The 21046-nt window shown below is 44.7% G+C and overlaps 1 protein-coding gene across 3 annotated transcripts in view; it reads left to right on the top strand.

Annotated features, from left to right (window-relative positions):
• Positions 1-21046, top strand: part of ptch1 (patched 1) — a 55635-nt gene that overhangs the window by 10604 nt on the left and 23985 nt on the right. For all 3 annotated transcript variants that reach the window (XM_037098730.1, XM_037098732.1, XM_037098729.1), the window contains exons 3-12: positions 9359-9548; positions 10413-10482; positions 10605-10696; positions 12279-12477; positions 12621-12742; positions 15468-15615; positions 17621-17752; positions 17927-18082; positions 18946-19044; positions 20210-20335. In XM_037098730.1, the coding sequence (XP_036954625.1) occupies positions 9359-9548; positions 10413-10482; positions 10605-10696; positions 12279-12477; positions 12621-12742; positions 15468-15615; positions 17621-17752; positions 17927-18082; positions 18946-19044; positions 20210-20335 (1334 nt within the window). The remainder of the gene's footprint in view (positions 1-9358; positions 9549-10412; positions 10483-10604; positions 10697-12278; positions 12478-12620; positions 12743-15467; positions 15616-17620; positions 17753-17926; positions 18083-18945; positions 19045-20209; positions 20336-21046) is intronic.

Raw genomic sequence — 21046 nt, forward strand, 5'->3', positions numbered from 1 at the left:
CCCGGCGAGTCTGACTGAGGTCACAGGAACGCTTGTTTTTTTGACACAGCAGGTTGTTGTGTTGCGAAGTGCAGCGGGGCCCGACGGGTGTCTCTCCTTCCCTGTCACCGTGTCATTGTTCTCTCTGTTTGCACGTTGAAAAAGAGATGAGCATCTGTGCACTGGATTCAAACTTCACTGGATGGAAAAAGGCATTGTTTCAACCCCTCCGGGTCGTCATCAGGCGCGCTGCCCAAAATATCGCCTTTTTCAGTTCAGATTTTTTAGTTTGAGTCTAGTTTTCTAGCTCGACGGTAGACTAGGTTTCAGTAGCACTTGGTCAGATTCTCAGGCTTGATTGCTTGTCAGTATTTTTAATTTAAAGCTCCTCATATTGATCATTTTACATTGGCAATGGCTCAAATTGTGTGACATGAAAGTGGTAGCTAGAAAGTGACAAACCCACAAAGAATTATTACCCAGCACTTGAGCGTCTTTGAGCTCAGTGTTTTGGTTTTCTGGCTCGCAGCTTTGCTGTCTTATATTGCTGTCGCCGCTCTCGCCAGTGCAGTTTTCAGCCATGGCGTGCTGCTCCTTCAGCAAACGACCTCGGATAAAACCTGCCGCTCACTGCCTCCCCGACAACAGGCAGCAGACAAAGTTAGCGACCAGCTGATTAACAAAGCGGAGCATTTACTGTCTAGAGATCTGGATAATTCCCCGAGGAGTTGGCGGATACCAAAAAATAGCTTTAACTTTTAACTAGTAAGGTTGTAGAAAAATGACGATGGCGATTCGTTCTGCCACTGGACTGGGCTCTATGTTCTGCCTTTATGCATCCAAAACAGGAAGAGGCGTTGTTTTGCCCAGTTGCGGTCCCCAGGCAACTGTCGGACAACTGGAATATCTGTGGAAACTTTACGCTGCAAAAACCTAAGAACCTTGCTGATGGAAGAGGCAGAGAAGGCGAAGAGGGAGAGCGATAGAAACCGAGGTAGAACAAGAATGAACAGACAGGCATTCGCTCGATGAAGAGCGCCGGTGTTATTGCAAAGGTTGTTCTCCCGATACCTGGTCCCAGTGACCACGACATTCTAAGTGCAAAGGTAGCTATAGGAAATTAAAGCAAGAATGAACTTCTTTTGTCCATTCTCTCCCTCTCTCTCCCTCTCTCTCTCTCTCCCTCTCTCTCTCTCTCTTTCTTCTGTTCCACACTTCGGAATGTGTGATTTTGGGATACCTGGAATCACGGGGCCATCTTTCCAGGAAATGACAGAGAGATGGCTGGTTGAGATTGGCTGTTCAAGCTCATGTCACGGTCTGCTATGGCTGGGCCGTGGGCCAATCACAGGGCAGTATAATGCAGCGGGGGGGAGATGGCTCACCTGGCTTACATTGGACAGGCACCGGCAGGAGAGATAGGACGAGATTTTTTTTCCCCCTTTCCAATGGAACTGTAGCTAATTGATGAGGTGATGCAAGGTTTTTATTTTTTTTTCATGCATTTTTAGAGGGTTTCATATGTTGCAGCAGCATCAGATCTCACACATCTCTCTCGGTCTCATGCACCATTAATACATTCTTTTTTCTTGAGTATTTTTAATTGAACCACAACCACTACTCACATGCATGCACATGCTACAAGCACACTTTCTGTCAGTATTTTCTTGCCCTACTACTCTTTCCACTGCTCTGAGAATCCATTGGCATTGAATAGAATTTCTTTTTTTTTTTTTTTTTTGGGGTGGTGGAGGTGGGGGGTTGGGAGGGGAAAGTGGGACCTGAATGAAGGCAGCAACGTGGAAGAATCTGCCCATTGAGGAGTGTGTGAATATACACCTCGGGCCCAGGGGAAGCTGCATTGGGAGCCAGCCGACTGCTAAATACACCCATTTTAGGGGCTGCAGGGGCCGGACAGGTGATTAGCATAATCAGGGGCGAGGGGAGCCATACATATGGTAATGCTGGAGTTGGGGGGTGAGGGTTGGTGGTATGGGTGGGGGTTCGGAGAGGGGTGGGGGCGCAGGGGTTGGCAGCTGGGGTGTCACATTTGTGTCAGGGGTCGGGGTTCTCGGGGGGGTGTCGCTGCGTGAGGGGACACTCTCTGCTCCAGCTGCACGTCAGAGCACCTCCGCTCCCTGTTTCTTATCTTCTCCCTCTCCTTTCTATCAGCCCTCTCGCTTCTACCCTATTCTCTCGGAGTCTCACACTCTCTTACCTTGCTCGGTGCACCCTTCCTCTGTGTGGGAGCCCCCAGCCCTCCTCTTTGAGAGCTGAAAGGAGAGGGAAAGAGAGAGAAAGAGAGAGAGTGAGGGAAGGAGGGGGCTCGCCGTGGGTCAGACAGGGTCTCAGCTCTCAGTGAGGCCTTTCATCACATATTTGTGGCTGTGTGCACACCTGCATTGCAGAGCCCGCATTCAAAACTACTATTACTGCTTTGCATACCGCTGTGTATGGTGCCACCACAACCAATGAAACATGTACTTCGACTACTTTCGCCACTGCTGCTGCATCCGAGAGAGAGCGAATGCAAAGCACCCTATAAAAGCAGTTAAAAATGAGTGGACTCCTAAGAATATTCACACATGGGAATTCGAATGTTTAACAAATACTGAAATATCCCAAATGAAGACAAAACATTAACATAACAACACACAACAAAAACAATAAATGAAATCGAGCCTCGAGCTCTGCTTACAAAAGCTGCATGTAAACACTGTGGGCAATATCAAGATCAGCAAAAATGATCGAGGTCATGTCTGCATTGATAAAGTCCAGAAGATAAAATGTGTTCAGTGTGAGGATAACCAAGAAAATTCAGTAGTATAGCTAACGTGGGAAGCTTATAGACAGCAAATGCATTGAGATTGATTCTTCATAGATTTCAAGAAACCACATTGGTCAAGCGTAACCCATCATTTTCCTTGGTTTCTTGCTGTTTATTTTCATGCGATTTGACTGAAAAAAAAAAAACATGTACTTGCAACGTTATCCCTGTTAACAATCATTTAGGTAATGTGTTTGATGAAATGAAATCAAAACGTATTATTGGATGCACCCAAATGAAGTGCTGTCGATGTGAAAAAAGTTTGTCTGGAGCCCCGATTCATTAGTGAAAGTGGAAAAAACCCAAAGTTTGATCTGGGCAATCAAACTTTGAAAATGCCAAAGTCACGCTCTTGCTCTTCAACTAATGCAATCCAGCAGACGATAAAAGGCTCGGGATATTCTCCTGATACCAGAAAACGTGAAAGACGTCCAAGTTGTAAGACAAATTCTGTAAACAATTCAAGCTGATTGTTTCTTTCAAAAGCTGTGGTACATTACATTTTGTTTTTAAGCAATTATTGAATATTCATAATTAGCAGTGACAGATGCAGCTCATCAATTGTTGACATTCTCCCAGATCTCGCGCAGGACAATCAAGATGCAGCAGCAGTAATGTAACGCGGCAGACTCCCAGATGGAGTTAGGGACAGACACAAAGTGACAGCAGATGGTAGAAGGTAGAAGCAGATGAGTGTTGGAGGAAGGCAACAGGTGGGTTCTTCTAAGTGATCAAAGCTTTTGTCAGGTGATTGGCAACAGCAGCTGAGTAGAAGATGAGCAGGAAGGAGGTGGTGACATGAGGAGAGGACTCTAGTGTGGGAAACCTAACTGGAACAGACTGAGCAGGGAGTAAATAAGGCCCAATGAGAGGCGTTTGAGAAAAAGATGCCACTTAGATTTGTCATAACACAAATGCATCATTAGTTTATCTTCTGCACATTCTTCTCTAACTTCAAACATCACCTGGATATCTGATTTCCTTTATGAATATACTGTATCTGTTTGAGTGAGGTTGTGATACTTGCTTTGGAAAAGTGGTACTTGAAAGACATGACTGCTCATGAGGACCAAGATTTGACCGATTGAATGATGGCTTTATCAGGGCTGATACTGATTATAAGTAATGGAGTAGATCACTCATATTTGGTTATATACAAATATGCAAACATACGTTCACAGTGACAGTGAAAGTCCTTTTTTCCTTCTTTTTCTTTCCAGCACAAAAAAACAGACTGCGATGATCAGAAAAATGTTGGTAATCGGCCAGACCCCCTAATCAGTCAGTCCTTATTTATAACAAAGGAAATGCATCTCGACTTTCATTGCTAAAGCTCATAAGTAACTTTGAAATCAGTCTTCGCAGAAGCAGCTGTGTTCGATTTTCCATACGAAGCCTTTAATTTCAGGGTTTGTTTTTTTTTAAACAAAGAAACGATGGAACTTCTCTCTCAACATTTGTGTTATCTGAAAACAGTCATGTGAAAATACGCATCGTTAAAGCAGCGTTATTATTTTCACATATCACTCATGTGAAAGGTAATAGGGACAAATACTGATAATACATTTGCAGTAAAGACAAGTTGTAGTAGAACAACCCGTGAAGGAATGTAAGTGACCACAATTTACCCAAGCACGGTACATAAATACTATTGTGAGGTACTTTACTTCAGCATTTCCATTTTTTGCTACTTTATACTTCCACTCTTTTACATTTATTTGCGAATAAAGCTTAGTTACTAGTTACTTTGCAAACTTATATTGTTCAGTGTAAAAGGCTACTTGTGATGTGTAAACAATCAGATGGTGGAATGATGACTACAGACAGAAAGATTGGGCATCAGAGCATTGATTTGAATGTATTTACTGATACCAGTACTTGTGCTTCAAAGTCACGTGTAATTTAGAATAAAGTTGGGAATGATCTGATCTAATTTCAATATTTTGTACCATTACTGATACAATTCTATCATCGGATATGGAACCGACTTCACCGATCCACCTGCCACTCCAGATTCAGTCGTCCATAGCCAAAATGTGTAGCACACTTAAATGTATTAATTAATCAATAATTAAGCACTGCTACAAAGATATCTAACAGGCTCCATATTTTTGTTTTTCATAGTTTCCTCGAATTCTACGTTGGAAGTACAAGGCCGAGCTTGTCCTCGACCATTAACCTGCTTTAACATAACAGGACACTGAGTGAGCTACCAGTTGTCTAACTCAACACATCCTTAGATAGATACTCTAGTCTTGAATGCAGAAGAGCAAGACAGCGACTGGTTGGAGTACCGGCTGGTATCCAGATTCAGGTATCAGAATTTGATCAGCTTTTTTCGTATGTGTTGACTTGACAAGTCGCTTCCTTGAAGAAGCTTTTTGGAGTTTCTGGGAATGTTCTACCAGACTGGATCCTCGCGTCGCTGTCCTGCGTCGTCCTCCTCGTCCCTCTGGCGGTGTAGAGGCCTCAGGGTATGGGAGGTTGCTTTAGTAGACTTGGTGGTAGAGCGATGACCTGGTTTTGGGGGGCTTCCTCCTCACCACAGGGGGTCCCTGCTGAGAGGGGACTTAATCCAGCTAATCCTCTCTCTGCACACACACAAGCACACACACAAAGATGTGTTTAGCCACATGCAAGTACATACAGTATATTCACATATGCACACTTGAGGTCCTGCACAGTAACGGATCTCTTTTGGCGGCAGTGAAAGTGACGGGGGGCTTCAGACTGGAAGGAGGGAAGCACTATTTTTTATGATTGATCAGTTATATATGTGGATATATTCAAGTATACATGCACTGCTTTTTTGTTTCTGTACAGTACAGTATGAGTAATATGTGTATGTGTATGTTTTTAGTAGCCATATCACACTGGAGAGTTGTAGGAGTTGTTTGCCGCCGGTGGTGTGTGTTTTCCTTGAAAGTGCGGGATGCTTCCGTTGTCAGGCGTGAGAGATGTGCAGGGGTGGGGCCATGCTGTTGTGTGTGTGTGTTGCATGGAAAAGGGAGAAAGTTGGCGAGGGGAAGGGGGGGTGGGCTGGCTTTGACAGAGGGGCTGGGCTGATTGCCATCATGATCTGGCCAATCACAGCGTAGAGCTGAATAGAGCAAAGAGAGAGAAAACGAGAGTATAAAGAGGAGGGGGAGTTCTGGACTGAAAGGAGGGAGGGGGTGATGTCAGTTCCTTAGAAACCTACTTTCTCTCCTTTCGTCCCCACCGCCCCCCGTTCCCCTACTTTGAGAATAGGGGGGACCAGGGGTTAATGTTATGCAACACACTGAATACCCGCACTGAGCGCTCCAATACAGTGACACATATAGTCTTGCCTTCTTCTTCTTCTTCGGTTCTGTGCAGGTCTGTTTTTAAGAAAGTGCTTAGATTTATAGTTTGTAGCGGTAATGCTTACGAATATATACAGATATAACACACATGCACAGGTGGTCGTACACGTGACCCCGCTCCCCACAGGTGCAGTATAGGACAGTTGGCTGGTAGAGGGCAGTGCTGACATGACTGATTCACAACTGCACTGATTAACCTGAAGATTAATTTTCTTGATTGATTTATCAGTTGTTTGCTCTATGAAGTGTCAGACTGATAAATGCCCATCACATGTTGCAAGACATGTGATGGGCACATGTTGTTCCAAGTTGGCATTCGTGTTGTTTGGTGCCTAAATCAAAGTCTGCTTAATTTGCACAGAAGACAAAGAAAAAAACAGCAAACGCCGACATTTGAGAAAACTGAAACCGCTGATGGTATTTACATTACTGTGATAGACTATTTTTATCTCTTTGAATGATAGTGTTGTGAAGGAATTGTTTTGATGGCACATCTTCCCGTGAGGGGGTCGGACCCTGGCAGTAAAATGCCTTTTTTGTGTCACGAAGGGACAGGCACTTTGAATGGTAACACGTGGATATAGTCTGCTATTGGCAGGCTTATACCAACAGCATACGTCCCGTGGGTCGGCATACTGTAGGTTAATATAATTGCATTTCTGGCCATATTTCAGAGCAATTGAGCCATTTTCAGGTCTTATTTGGGCTGTGGTGACCGGTGATCAGGTGGGCATTGTGTATGTGAATAACCCAAAGAATAGTTAACAACCACAATACATTTGTTGAAATAGAAGAAAGTGATGTCGAGTGAGGAGTGAGTGACAAAACGGAGCCGGTATGGGAAGCATGTAAAAGTCAGTGACACTTTGTTTTAGGTCACAGCAGCTGAGGCTGGAGCGGGACACCTCCAAGATATCAACACATGCCGGGGTCAACCAGTTTTCTTAGGGGAAGGAATATGGGAATATGTGTCATTGAAGAAACACAGCTGTGTGTACACACACACTCACACGCACATGCTCGCACGTACACCAGTGCGCTCGCACACACTCGCACACATTTTCTTGGTCCAGCTGGGGTGTTAATTTCACCCCGAGGCTGCGCGAGTGTTGACCCCAAAACGCTGTAACCTCGTGAAGTGTGGAATTCTCTAAGCCCGAGGCCGTGATGTGCTGTTTCCTGTAGAGAGAGAGTACATTCCTTTGACTTGTCCCATTCCTCACTGCTCGCTGTAAACTCATGGTCTTTGGGTGGCAGTCCACAATGTGGAATGTGTTCAAAACAGACAGCGAGTCCTTTCTACACTCGTCCCCCCCTTTTTTTTACCAATCAATCTTCCCTCGTCTCCTCGCACACGTAGAAGCTGAAAATCGATGCGTCCATTGCCCCACAATCGTGTTCCCATTTCTCCTCTTGGCACTCTAGCCAAGCCTCGGGGCTAGCTTTGCCTCTGAGCGCTGAGTGTACCAGACAAGTTGACTTGTTAGTGCACTGTCAGTGTGCGTAGGGTCTAAATCAGTTCCATGCGTGCTCTTCTGCAGGCAGGGCTGGTGTAACGTAGCCGTGTAGCTGGCCTAGCAGTGGAAAGCATGTCGCTCCGGTTAGCCTGGGCCTGCTATTAATGATGAGTATTATAAACATGCCTTCAGACAGGATCAGATGGGAATGCCGTTTGGGTCCAGAAAAAAAGAAATCAAGTGTGTTTTCCTAATGCCCCAAGACATGGCCCCCTCCCTCCCTGTTCCATTGGTCTGACTGGGTGGTCCGGCTCAGCAGAACAGGCATGCTTATGTTCAACTTTAATGCCATTACAATGGGCTGAAAATATTCAATCTATGCCTGCTGTTGCACGAATCGAGCGGAATTGTTAAATTGGATTAAGGCATGATAAAATGTTACAGATTTTTCACACAGTCGGCTCTCTCACTGGGCATTTTTCCGTGTTGTGTGTGTGTTTGTGTGAGCGCGCGTGTGTGTGTGAGCAAGGGAAAAGAAGATGACTATAAATTGCCCAAGCTTTCACTGAGCTTTCAGTCACTGATGATTGAAGGGCTCTGCTTGTAAATCAGACAAAGATACACTGAACCGAGGGACGCGCCTGCAGACGCACGCACACAAAACTTTCATATGGCTTCACATTTTTGAGATTCATTCGTTTCATCTTGTGTCTGACTGAAAATGTAAGACTTTGTCCGCGCTTGCATGACTGCAGTTGCCTGCATTTGTTCGTGTGTGTTTGAGAGAGGGACTTTGCCAGACTTGCCTCGGCTGTACCGGGGTGGAGCGGGGCAGCTAAAGGGCCTGAAAGGCTGCTTTTGTAGCTCGGGCTAGCTGAGAAGCTCAGAGCGCACGCACAGGGCTTAGTCCCACCACGATACTGGGAGCGAAGCCTGGAAGAGAGCCTCCCTCTCTTTATCAAACACACACACACACACACACACACGAACTGTCGCTCACATATGCAGTCAATGTGGTCTGGCGCTGCCGACTTGTTAGCAAATTTGAGTAGAAACGCTGAGCTTGTTTTAGCGAGAGGTGGATTTGTTGAGGTGAAGTCGCTGCTGTGGATTCAAAGGAGGCCGGGTTGTTTGGCGTTGTAGCGGTACAAGCTCACTGTTAGCGGAGTGCTTTTGTTCAAGATACAAGTCCGATAGTGCGGTGGCCAGGCTGGGACGACTTTGGGTCTGCTTTGCACAGAGGATCACTTCTTGAGCCGCAGATGTTTCAGCGCATGATGCTGCTCGTGTGTTTGAGTGATACAGCTGTGTTCAGGCTGTCTTACCTTCTGTATTGGGGAAAAAGATATTTGTACCTGTGATAAATATATTCTTTTTATTAAAGGTTTTTCATGTATTAACTGAAGTAAATTTAGCTTTTGAAGCGCATATTCAAGGCCAGCCATGTAGCTGATTCCTCTTTGATTGACTTTGGGGCATTTTCTCTCCATTTTTCTCTGACCTGTCAGCAAACTGTTGAATGAGGAATTTATTCACCACAAAATGTGTCAGTTAGTAGCAGAAACACAACTTTTGTGTACATGTTGTCATGAAACCTGAGTTAAAATATGCTTACACCTGAAAAAAGGTATGTTTTGGGGTTAAACATGTTAACACAATGAGCCCTGAATAATCAAATATACATATGCAATGTGTGTGGATATATGCACAGAGGGTGAAGTTATGCAGCAGGTACGCTCCTCTTTCTGCAGTTGGTGGGCGTGTGAACCAGGAGCTGAGGTACACGCGACAGAAGATAGGCGAGGAGGCCATGTTTAACCCTCAGCTGATGATCCAGACGCCGCGGGAGGAGGGAGCCAATGTTCTAACGGTGGAGGCTCTCCTGCAGCACCTGGAGTCAGCTCTCCGAGCCAGCAGAGTTCATGTTTACCTATATAACAGGTAACGAAATGTTTCGTGTCTAAATGTGTCCCAGTCTGTATTTAAGCGTCATGTTTTCCATTTCTGGACAATTAGAGTCAATTTCTTCCTCCAAAACAAAATTGTGTCAACGGGCAGGTTAATTACAAATAAACACCAACTAAAGCCGAGCAGTGAATATGCGAATCTTGTGTCAATTTTTCCACAGAGTCAACATTTGTGACTTTTGAGTTAGTTTTTTGTGGCGTTGTTGTATTGCATTGCTCTATATGTCTGATTCAGGGTTCGTACAAAGTCTTGAAAGTTAGAAAAATGCTTCATTGGAACTGTTTCTTTTAAAGGTATGAATCCATTTGAATATAATCTGCAATATAATAGGGTTTTTCGTGTAACTCATGTAAACAATCGCTAAATCAGACCAAAACATTTCAAGTCTTTAAAATGAATCAGTCCCATCGTCATATTTGCTTGTCCCCTCCTGATATATCTCACCAGATACGTGGCGGAGCAGGCCAGAGAATTACAAAATGTACAATCGTAGTTGATATAAATTGATAAAGTAAACACATTGATGATAGATGCTGATTGCTGTGGGTATAAAGGATTTTATTATGTGCAGTTAATCACATCTGTGGTAGCTGAATGTGATGATAAAGAGTCCTTGTAACTTCAAAGTTCTTGAGTTTCACTCTGTAACAATATTTTCTCCATTCCATCTATGTCAATTATGCTGGATATACAGATATATAGCATACCTGTACATCATGTATCCAGCTTTATTCTTGCTAGCATGACCTTATAATGATGAAAGATATTTTATCATATATAATCGATCAATTCTTTGAAAAGAAACTGAATGGAAACTCCTTTGTTCTCCTTTTTCAGACAATGGAAATTAGAAGACTTATGCTACAAATCAGGAGAACTAGTCACAGAAACTCATGTTATGAATCAGGTAAGATGCAAATGTTTTTCTCACTCTCATGTTGAATTTACTTTTTTTTTTCTCTGTATATGCTTGCTGTTGTCAATGTGTGTCAACCCTGCTGTGTGTGGTCATGTTGTTTGTCCAATTAGATCATAGAAGAGCTACATCCCTGCCTCATCATCACCCCTTTGGACTGTTTCTGGGAGGGAGCCAAGCTCCAGTCTGGAATGGTCTATCTCCCGTAAGCACACGAAACTCCTTTTTTTTCTCTTTTTTTTAGTGGACAGAATCTGCATTTTATGATGTGTCATCACAATTGCAACACGGCCAACACTATATCATCAGTTTGACTGCTGTCTCTCAAACGTGTGTTCAGATGTAGTTAGAAATGAACCTTAATGGGCACATGTGGGGCTTTCCTCTTTGATTAAAGTGAGGTTAAGGAATTAGTGTATATGTGAACAGAATTTTGTTCTCAAGAGAGAGATGTTGAGGAAAAGGAGGATCTCTGGATCTTGTTTTTGCCCCTTTCGTAGAGGCGGCCCGAACACGCTCAACCCATCCAAAGACACACCACAGAGGAACAAGAGTGTGTGTGTGTGTATGTGCATGTTAGTGTGAGTGTGTGTGTGTCCTGAACTCGTCCCCTCTGAAGGCTCTATTGTAGTGGTTGCTGGCATGCGTATCGCTGGCGATAGTTTCTCTCCAGCCCTGGGCCTCACACCATTGTCTGGCCCTTCTGTTGCTAATGGCCTGCTGCTACAGTAATACTCAGCAGACCTTTACCTCCACAAGTGTGTGTGCATGCACATAGTGTGCGCCATTGCCATCAGTGCACACATGTGTTTTGTCGACGTGTGAAGGTGCATCAGCTCGAGCCTGGTTCATCGGAGTATGTGAATGTGTGTGTGTGTGTGTGTCTGTATGTGTGTGTGTGCATTGCCCGTTGGTCTCAGATGGTAAATAAGGTTTTTACTATGTTCTGGTTGGGAGGCTGGGAATAATAACCCAAGCCTGGTTAAGCACATACAATGTGGTCTGAATGACAGAGGGAGAGAGAGAGATTCAGAGAAAGAGAGACTGGAATGTGTGAGGCGAAGGGAGACAAGGACCGGTTCGGAGCAGGAATTCAGAACTGTGCCGTTGCATGATGGGAACTGGACTCCATTTATTGTGTTCCATCACCTAGCAAGAAAGAAGAGATCATTTTGTGCTCTCGAAAAATGTGGCCGTTTGGTGAGGTAAAGATTTGGAGGCGGTCCCAGCCAAACTTCTGACAAGTGTTGATCTTCTTTGAACACTTTACAGTTCTGTTAACGACTGGAGTGTCTGATAAAACAGGTTTCATTCAATGTTACATTGTGGGTAGTGTAAGCATCTGGTTGGGACAGCGGTCTAATATTGCACTCCTGTAACACTGCTGGACTCATTAGGGACAGTTTAAAAACACTTGATCAAATCGATCTGCCAGAGCCAGAGATACCGCCTTTTTTTATTCCACGCACTCTTTTTTCTTTTCAAAACCTTGTGTCAACATTACCCACAATGCAACTTGGCCACTGAGGGACATCCCTGGAGATTATTTATAAGATTACTGTGGTTCCTCTGGTTTTCTCTTCTGTATAAGTTTGGCACACTTGTTTTTTTTTAGTACAGTCATGTTATTGCCAATAAGAAGGATGGCTTCTATGTGTGATAAAAGTAGTAACAGACTTTTTCTGAAAATACACTTGAAAAGTGCCCGTAAACAGAAACATGGGAACCTCAAAGCATTATTAAAGTCACAGTTTAACACTACCCTTTGTTTGATTTGAACTACACAGAGGTAAAGCCCCTCTCCAGTGGACCAACTTTGACCCGAAGGAGTTCCTCGAGGACTTGCGAAAGGCAAACTTCCCCGTGGAAAGCTTCGAGGACATGTTGGAGAAGGCAGACGTCGGACACGGGTACATGGACAGACCGTGTCTGAACCCCGCTGACCCCGACTGCCCCCTCACCGCGCCCAATAAGAACTCAACTAAGGTAAGGGCTCGAAGTTTTTGGCTGTTGAAATATCTATGTACACAATGTTGCAATGTTGATAGGTTTTGGTAAAACATCAAGCCTTTAGTTTGAAGCGAGCTGCTGACAGTTATTTTTCTCGCCTGTTGCTTTTATTGCACCAGCCATTTGACGTGGCGCGGGCCCTGAGTGGCGGCTGCCATGGTCTGTCCAGGAAGTACATGCACTGGCAGGAGGAACTGATCGTAGGAGGGACCACCAAGAACGGCAGCGGACCCCTGCTCAGGTAACATACCCACACTTACACATACACACCCTCATAAACACTGCTGTGATCACTGCAGGGCTTATTCTGGAAAGAGTGTGTGTTTTTTGTTCTTTTATGCTCCCCGAAAGCGGCGCATGCATGCGTGCGTGTGCGCTGTGTGCTGTAAATCTTGCAGTCATTAGCAGATTCCAGTGAAATCTTAGAGCTCCAGCTGTTCCTGCTCAGCTCTGGCTGCTCTGCTTGGACACTACCTACTCACACACACACACACACACACGCACACACACACACACACACACACACACACACACGTGCACAGAGTGATCTATTGCTTGGCTAGTTTGTCCAAATATACAGTGGTTTTGGGGTACATGGACTTAATTCCAGCTCAAGTACCAGGACAAAGCTTATAGATTATGTTGTATACCCGTGGATATATAGTATACACTGTTTTGTGTGTGAATAAGCTGTTTGCCTTCCATGATAGGACACACAGTATTCAGTCATCTATGCTATGAGACACATAAAAATATTATGTTTTATATGTAAATATGAAAACATGAAACACACACAGGAATTTAAAACATGAACATTTTATTAAGCAACAAGAAGCTGCACAAATTATCCAACACTTTGTTCACGGACCACTTACTTTAATGTGAAATTACCGTTTTTGGGTGGTGCACGCACATGCATGTGATACACACAAAGGCAAACCCCCCCACCTCACACGCGCATTCACACACATACCGGTCACAGAGTACAGTGGGGTGCGTTGTTTGTTTTGCGGTCGTGTTTTTTCCTGGCAAAGTTGGGTCATTAGGGTGTCTGTGCGTGCCTGCCTGCCTGTTTGTGTGTGTGTGTGTGTGTGTGTGTGCGTGTGTGTGTGTGTGTGTCTGTGTGAACATGTGTGTATGCGGCTTGGTTTGCTCTATCCGTCGGGCTGTTACTGCTGGCACTCAGTTTCTACATCTTGTTTGCTAACTGCCACCATTACCGTGATTATCACCGCATTACAGGCATCACATTCATAGAGGGAACAACTAGCAAATGTCTGGTCCTTCGCTTCGTAAAATTTGACGATTTGAGATCACACGTGGCTGAGTCGACCAGTGTTTCTGGAGCTGCAATCTGTTCCAGGGTTATTCCTTAATGACTGATCGGCTGTATTTCTTTACAGCCTTCATCGTGTTCTCACCGGGACTGTCTTTTGAATTCTTCAGCACACAAAATCTGTCAGGACATGATCAGGAGTTTTATAGATTGGGACCAGATGTCCGTTATTTTTTTATGGGATCAGATTCTTCGTTTGCCACTAAGCTAATCCAGTCTATACGTTTTCTGAAATCCAATTTTTCGGCCATTTTAACATGATTTGTTTGATTTGGAATAAGAACAAGAGACAGCACAGCCGTCCAATGTAAAAGGTACAACAACAACAACACTGTTATCCAGCTCTGCCTGTTTCTTTGGATGCCTTCCGATGCCATATCTTGTGATTGCAAGGAGCATCAGCAGTAATGTAGTAATGCACCTGAGAGGTATCAACCTGAAGGTCCTAGCGGAGGATTAGAACAATTTACACATTCAGCCAAATATTTCAGTTCACTTTGTTACAGATTAGAAAGGTTATTTGTATGTTAGGGATATTTGGGGCTTGGGCGTCCAGAATAGTCGCACCCTGGAGCCCTGCACACACACAGATCTGATACTAAAAACCTGGAGTTAGTAAATGCATCAGCTTTATCGCCTTGTCTTGTTTCCCCAACTGCTGTAAAAGTGAAAGGAGTCACCCCTGAAGCGGGCTGGTAGCAACCCTGTCCATTACCCGGGTTACTACGTATGGTTCAAAGGGTACCATACCGAAAGCATGTTGGTGGAAGCACAACTCAAGTGAGGAGCTGAGATCAACAGGGAAATGCCTTCTCCACTCCACTATATCATTTGTGTGATTCCACTGCTGCTAATGTGTGATAGCTCTGTGAATTATGTTTTTTTTTCCAAGTGTTTTAACAGGGTTAGGGTTACTGGTCTGTTATTATGAGGAGATTATTCTGGACATTTTTCATTGTTTTCTTTCATCAGATAGACTAAACTATTCATCTGTTGATCGGAATACCATCACCAGAGTAATTGAAGTGAAAACAATGGTTGTGTGTAGCCCCAGCATCAAAACTGTAGGCGGCTGAAACGAGTGGATGTTTGTGTTGTGTGGTGTATGAGGCAAGTCTCATGGCTGTGGGCATCTGTGTTCTTGGCTCGAACATTCACGTCAGATGGAACAATATTATTCCTATGCAGCAGGTGTGCCTAACACACCATTGTTTATGATGTCTGAGGTCCAATACGCCCCGGGCGCTGTGGTTTGGATGTATTTCTTTTTCACTCTTTCTTTAGTGGTTAAATTAGCAGCCTCTCTGTGTTGGGTTAGAAATTAGGGGAATTTTTTTCCTTCTTCTTTGGGTTGATGAGTTTAAGACTTTAAGACCAATTTTCCTGCTTCTCCTGCCGTAGTTCTAATAACCAGAGCGTTTAATGCTCGTAGTTTGTCTTGTACGTTTTAAAATATAAGCTTCTTCAATGTCATCAGCTCATCAACGCATCGCCTTGTTGATCTTCTTGTGTAAACATAACGCATCACTCCTTTCATCCTTCTTCTCCCTCTTTCGTCTTTTCCTCCCCTTTTCTCCTCCCTTACACCCTGCCACACTCCCCCCCACCCCTTTCCTTCCCTCCTCTCCAGTGCCCAGGCCTTACAGACCATGTTCCAGCTGATGACTCCCAAGCAGATGTTCGAGCACTTTCGGGCCTACCACGAGGTTTCTCAGATCAACTGGAATGAAGAGAAGGCTGCAGCTATACTGGAAGCCTGGCAGAGGAGATACGCTGAGGTGAGGGCCAAAACACTCGAGAAACGGGAGAGGGAGAGAGAGAGAGAGAGAGAGAGAGATCCAGAAAAGAGGGCAAGGAAAGAGAAAAGCGAAAAGAAATCTACTCTAAATCCTCTGCAACCACATTGTAAATCACCGGCCGGAGACAGGTGAACATGGAAAGGCCCCATCCAAAAGCCGGGGCCCCTGATAGATACTAGAACCACTGTTGGTGTGTGGTAAAGGGCTAAAGCTCTCCTCTCACTGCTCTGCAGAGAGGAGCAATCAAGAAACAGGGTGAGCATGTCTGGAATACATTAAGGGAGTGCTGGATCTCTCTCTCTCTCTCTCTCTCTCTCTCTCTCTCTCTCTCTCTCTCTCTCTCTCTCTCTCTCTCTCTCTCTCTCTCTAGCGCGTGTACAAACACTCACGCAAACACACACTCAAACGTTCACACACAATCGCTTTCCCAGCTGTGGCCCCATTGGTGGCTCATGTGTGACATCATCTGGTCTTTGTTTTGGGGGCCCCAACCTCTGTTCGACATGGTGTGACCTTGTGTGTGTGTGTGTGCATGTGTGTGTGCTTGTGAGTGTGCACCATTCATCTTGAGGCCCGGCAGATCACTGATAGAAAAGAGGTGCGATTCCCCCCCATCCAAATACAGTGTTTTTATCAATGGAAAACAGAAAAGATGCCAAATATTGTTAACTGCGTGCATGTGTGTGTGTGTGTGTGTGTGTGTGTGTGTGTGTGTGTGTGTGTGTGTGTGTGTGTGTGTGTGTGTGTGTGTGTGTGCATGCGTGCGCGTTCTGCACGATTAGGCGTGTCTGCGAGAATAGTATGTGCGTGCATGTCGGTATGTGCCGGACACATGTGCGAGTTCACACGTGGGTGCGAGTGTGTGTGTGATCTAGTGCGTGTTTCCTAATGTGTGTCAGCCAGCATTGCTCCCAACTGAGCTGTAACTGCAGTTCAATGTTGAAGCCATCTGTCTGCCCCGAGATAGTGAGAGAGGGAGAGGATGGGTCATGGTACTGTCTGCAGATTCTCCCAAATACCTCCCGCTGCAGAGGCAGAGGCTCGTTACTCAGGGCTGTGATCGGCCTCTGCTGGGTGAGATGTACTTACTCTACACCCGGTGTTGTTACACGTTATTTATTACATGGGCTGGAAAAGAGGCAGCCATAGAGGAAGGATCATGTAAGTGGAAGGCGCGATAATACGAGGCTCGATTGCACGTTCTGCTGGAAATCAGGCAGTTTGCAAGGGTCAGTCATACTTAATTCACATTAGAAACCCACCAACACCCAGTAACATATGGCTTTTGCCTTCAGTGTGAATGTGTATAAACTCACCCTGCAGCAGTCACAGGTATTTATCGGCTCCAGCTTCAATATGCTGTGATTTGAACAGAACACCCAGGGGTACACGCTAATATTCGCTCCTGTTCAGGCTCGATGTCCGGATGTGTGTAGACGTTAAGGCTTCTGGCTTGTTGATACTTATTAATTTGTCTCTTGTCAGGCAGTGCATGAATATCATTCAGTCAGTGCAGAGTTTGAAAGAGAGATTGAATTCAAAGATATTAAAAAGTTTTTCATGGCCTGCATGTTTGTCTGCTGCCTGGTCGGTGCTGGGCATGTGCGGCTCTTATCAGAGATGATTATCAGCTATGGAAAAAACCAGTGCGTCTCATTAAAAATTTACTTTACGTCGACCGAATGCAATCAGATTATGTAGCTGTTTGATCTGCTGCTTTCTACAGTTCTTTTCAATTTCTGGCACATTTGTGATGAAAAATGTGACACACAAGGTGAACAAAACAAGAAAAACATCTCCAGGCAAGGACCTTAGCTGGTTTTCATAGAGCAAATTAAAAAGGAAGCTTAAATTTACTGAGTGCTTAAACTATATCTTCAAGAACTGATTCGGTTCACTTCTGTATTGATCTTTCACTTTTCTCCAGTCACATTTAATGTAACTTCCTTCCCCCTCTGCCTCTCTCTGTGTGTCTCTCTTGCAGGCGGTGCTGCAGAGTGTTGCAGCAAATTCATCTCAGAAGGTCTTGTCTTTCACTACCACCACTCTGGAAGACATCCTCAAGTCTTTCTCTGACATCAGCGTCATCCGTGTGGCCAGTGGATACCTGCTGATGGTGAGAGCAGAGCCAGGGAAAAAAGGAAAACGTTCTATTTGTCAAGTGCATTTTGTTAACAGCTTTAAGCCTGAAGTGGATGTAGTTAGCAGTCGAAAAGAGGAAGTTTAATGGCTTTCGAACCCGACAGGTTGATTAATAGACAGATTGCTTGTGTGCTATTTTTGTAACCAGCTGGCCTATGCGTGTCTGACCATGCTGCGGTGGGACTGTGCCAAGTCTCAGGGGGCTGTGGGGCTGGCAGGTGTCCTGCTGGTGACATTGTCTGTGGCAGCTGGCCTGGGCCTCTGCTCCCTCCTGGGCATCTCCTTCAATGCTGCAACCACACAGGTAACACCACACACACACACACACACACACACATCGACAGCTGCCCTCGTCTGTCACTTAGTAAAGGTCAGGATCTACTAATTCAAACTAATAAGACACTAAACATCAGCAAGTGACCCGTTTTATATGGACAGTCTGTTGGGCAAAATAACATTTCAATAGAAGAACATTTAATTTTCAGATTATATAATTGCAAAATCTATGTTATAGGCCCACCTCTTTGATGCCTATGAGGATCTTATGTTAAGTATTATATTAACATGTATTTATTTCCCAAAAGAAGTCAAAGATCTCACTTTGATTTCATCACTAATGAATCTGCCAATTATTTTCATGATTACTAAATTAACTGCTCAGTTCATAAATGTAAGTGAAGTAAAGTGATGTTAGAAACCAACAGACTCTTCATTTTGCGATCACAAATGACAAAAAAAAGCTGCAAATCCTTCCGTTTAATTAGCTGGAACCAGTGTTTTTACTTGGAAATTGACTGAAACAATCAATCAGTTACTAAAATATTTGACAGTCTAATTGACTTATCGTGCAGCTCTAATGTAGAATGTCAAAAGGAAAGATTTACATCAATAAAAGTGTCTACAACTGGCAAAATGTTTGGATTAAAGACCAGCCAGGGTGATGAGTCCCACCAAATTTGGATTTTAACGCTGCAAACACATTTCATTCAGCACAATTACTTTAAATGTTGATTACTCTGCCATTATTTTCAAATGTAAAATGTGAAAAAATGATCACTTCCGACCTAAACTGTGACAGAAGTACATTTAACATTTAACGTACCCAACTAAACACCACTGAAACACTTTCCCTGGCCCAAGTTCACAGAGTCTGTCTGTGTGGAACAGGTGCTACCCTTCTTGGCTCTGGGCGTCGGAGTGGACGATGTTTTCCTCCTCGCTCATGCCTTCAGCGAGACCGGTCAGAACAAGAGGATCCCATTCGAGGTGAGGCCAACATCCCACGCTTGCCCGTTCTTCACTATGCTTGACACACACACACACACACACACACCCTCCCTGTCTTATCTCCTCCATAGAGGAATGTGTGAAAGCCTGTCTCTGCCTGTGATGTAGCATCAAACAAGCCATGTGCCACACACTCGGCCCACATATCCGAGCAGTGCTCCATATTAAAAATGTTGCTTTTGAAAACACAAAGTAGATGATTATATAGTGTTTCATTTGACGGAACAACCCAACCTCAGATACCTTTCCCTCTGCTTCACACACTTCAATGAATATTAAGTCTTCGGACTAAATATGTGCTTTATGAGTTGTTATTAAACACTTTAGAGCTCAGATTTGTGTATTCTTATCAACTCATTGTCTACATTGTCACAATATCAAGAAAAATGTCCCTACAAACAGATTGAGGCACGTACAGGTTTGAACGCAACAAAAAGGGAAAATAAAGTGTACGTCTCTAGAATCTCATGAGGCTATATGTGTGTGTGTGTGTGTGTGTGTGTTTTGTTTGCACAGGGTAACTTTTCACCTCCACAGTGGGGAAAACACAGGCATGTATTTGCTTGTGTTTGTTTTCCCCTGCTCTCCTCCCCTCAGAGCCTTTGTCTCTATGCCTCCCTCATCCCCCAGCTTCCTTTGTGTGGCTGAGATGAAAACTAAACAGAGCCGAACCTGATCTCTCCTGTCTGATATGCACACACACACACACACATAAACACACAGATGGACACGCCTGCAAACACACTCCCTGTGTGGTCCTGCACGTCCTCAAATCTTCACACGATTGCCGACAAAAACTTCCAGGGGGATGTTTGCGTTGCTCACCGCCGCTCTGTTTTTGCGTATTTCAAAGATTGAATCAGTCAATCGGTGGCGATGTGAAAAGCCTATTTGTGCCGTTCAGTTCCTTTTTTCCTTTCCAAGTTTGCTTTCTGTTCTTCAAACAGAAGTAGACAGGCCCAGCTGGATGAGAGCACTTCAGGGCCTTCAAAAAAGAAAACGCTGCAATCACTGTCAATCACATCAGTGTTGTGATCATTGTACGCCGTCTCAAGTATTACACGTTCGCCTTCGGCTACAGTCGGATCAAAAGAGTCGAGTTTCAGTGCTTTTGCTTTTATCTGCCTCTCTCGTCTCTCGTCAGGATCGTACGGGCGAGTGTCTGAAGAGGACCGGGGCCAGCGTGGCTCTCACCTCCATCAGCAACGTCACAGCATTCTTCATGGCCGCCCTCATCCCCATCCCAGCGCTCAGAGCCTTTTCCCTACAGGTATGTCCGGCAGTGTTTGTGTGTGTGTGTGTGTGTGTGTGTGTGTGTGTGTGTGTGTGTGTGTGTGTGTGTGTGTGTGTGTGTGTGTGTGTGTGTGTGTGTGTGTGTGTGTGTGTGTTTGTGTGTGAGAGAGAGTTCAGTCGTGTGCGGCCTCACTCTCTCTCACTAATAGTCCTGTTCCAGTCCTCATTGGCTCCAGATTTCTCCAGACCGTTGTTTTATTGATTTCATTCATCAAACTGAAAGTCTGTGTGTGTGTGTGCATGTGTGTGTGTGTGAGAGAAAGAGAGAGAGAGAGAGAGGAGTGTGTGTTTTGTTAAATCCATCCAGCCCTCTCCCTCCCTCTTTGAGGCTGTTTAGTGGTGGGCCCGGTGTCTGTCCAGATTGTGGCTGAGGTCCATGTAACTGAATCCCTCTGTCCGTATGTGTGTGTGTGTGTGCGTGCGTATCCTCATGCTCTTATATATGCGTGTGTGTGTGAGTGCAGGAGAGTTGTAGTATCTGTGTGGGAGGTTTGAAAAGCACCGGTCGAGCTGGGTTTTTTTCGTGTGTGCGTGTCCCAATCTGCGTGTGTGTGTAAAGGTGGTGGGGGGATCCAGAGGGGGAGCGCTGACTTCTCTAACATCTGTCAGTAATTATAGACGTCACCAGGAACAGTGAAAACTGGGACAGAACGAGACGTCTGTCAGTCTGACAAAATGCTTCCAATAA

Source organism: Acanthopagrus latus, chromosome 5 (genome assembly GCF_904848185.1).
Source record: "Acanthopagrus latus isolate v.2019 chromosome 5, fAcaLat1.1, whole genome shotgun sequence".
NCBI lineage: Eukaryota > Metazoa > Chordata > Actinopteri > Spariformes > Sparidae > Acanthopagrus > Acanthopagrus latus.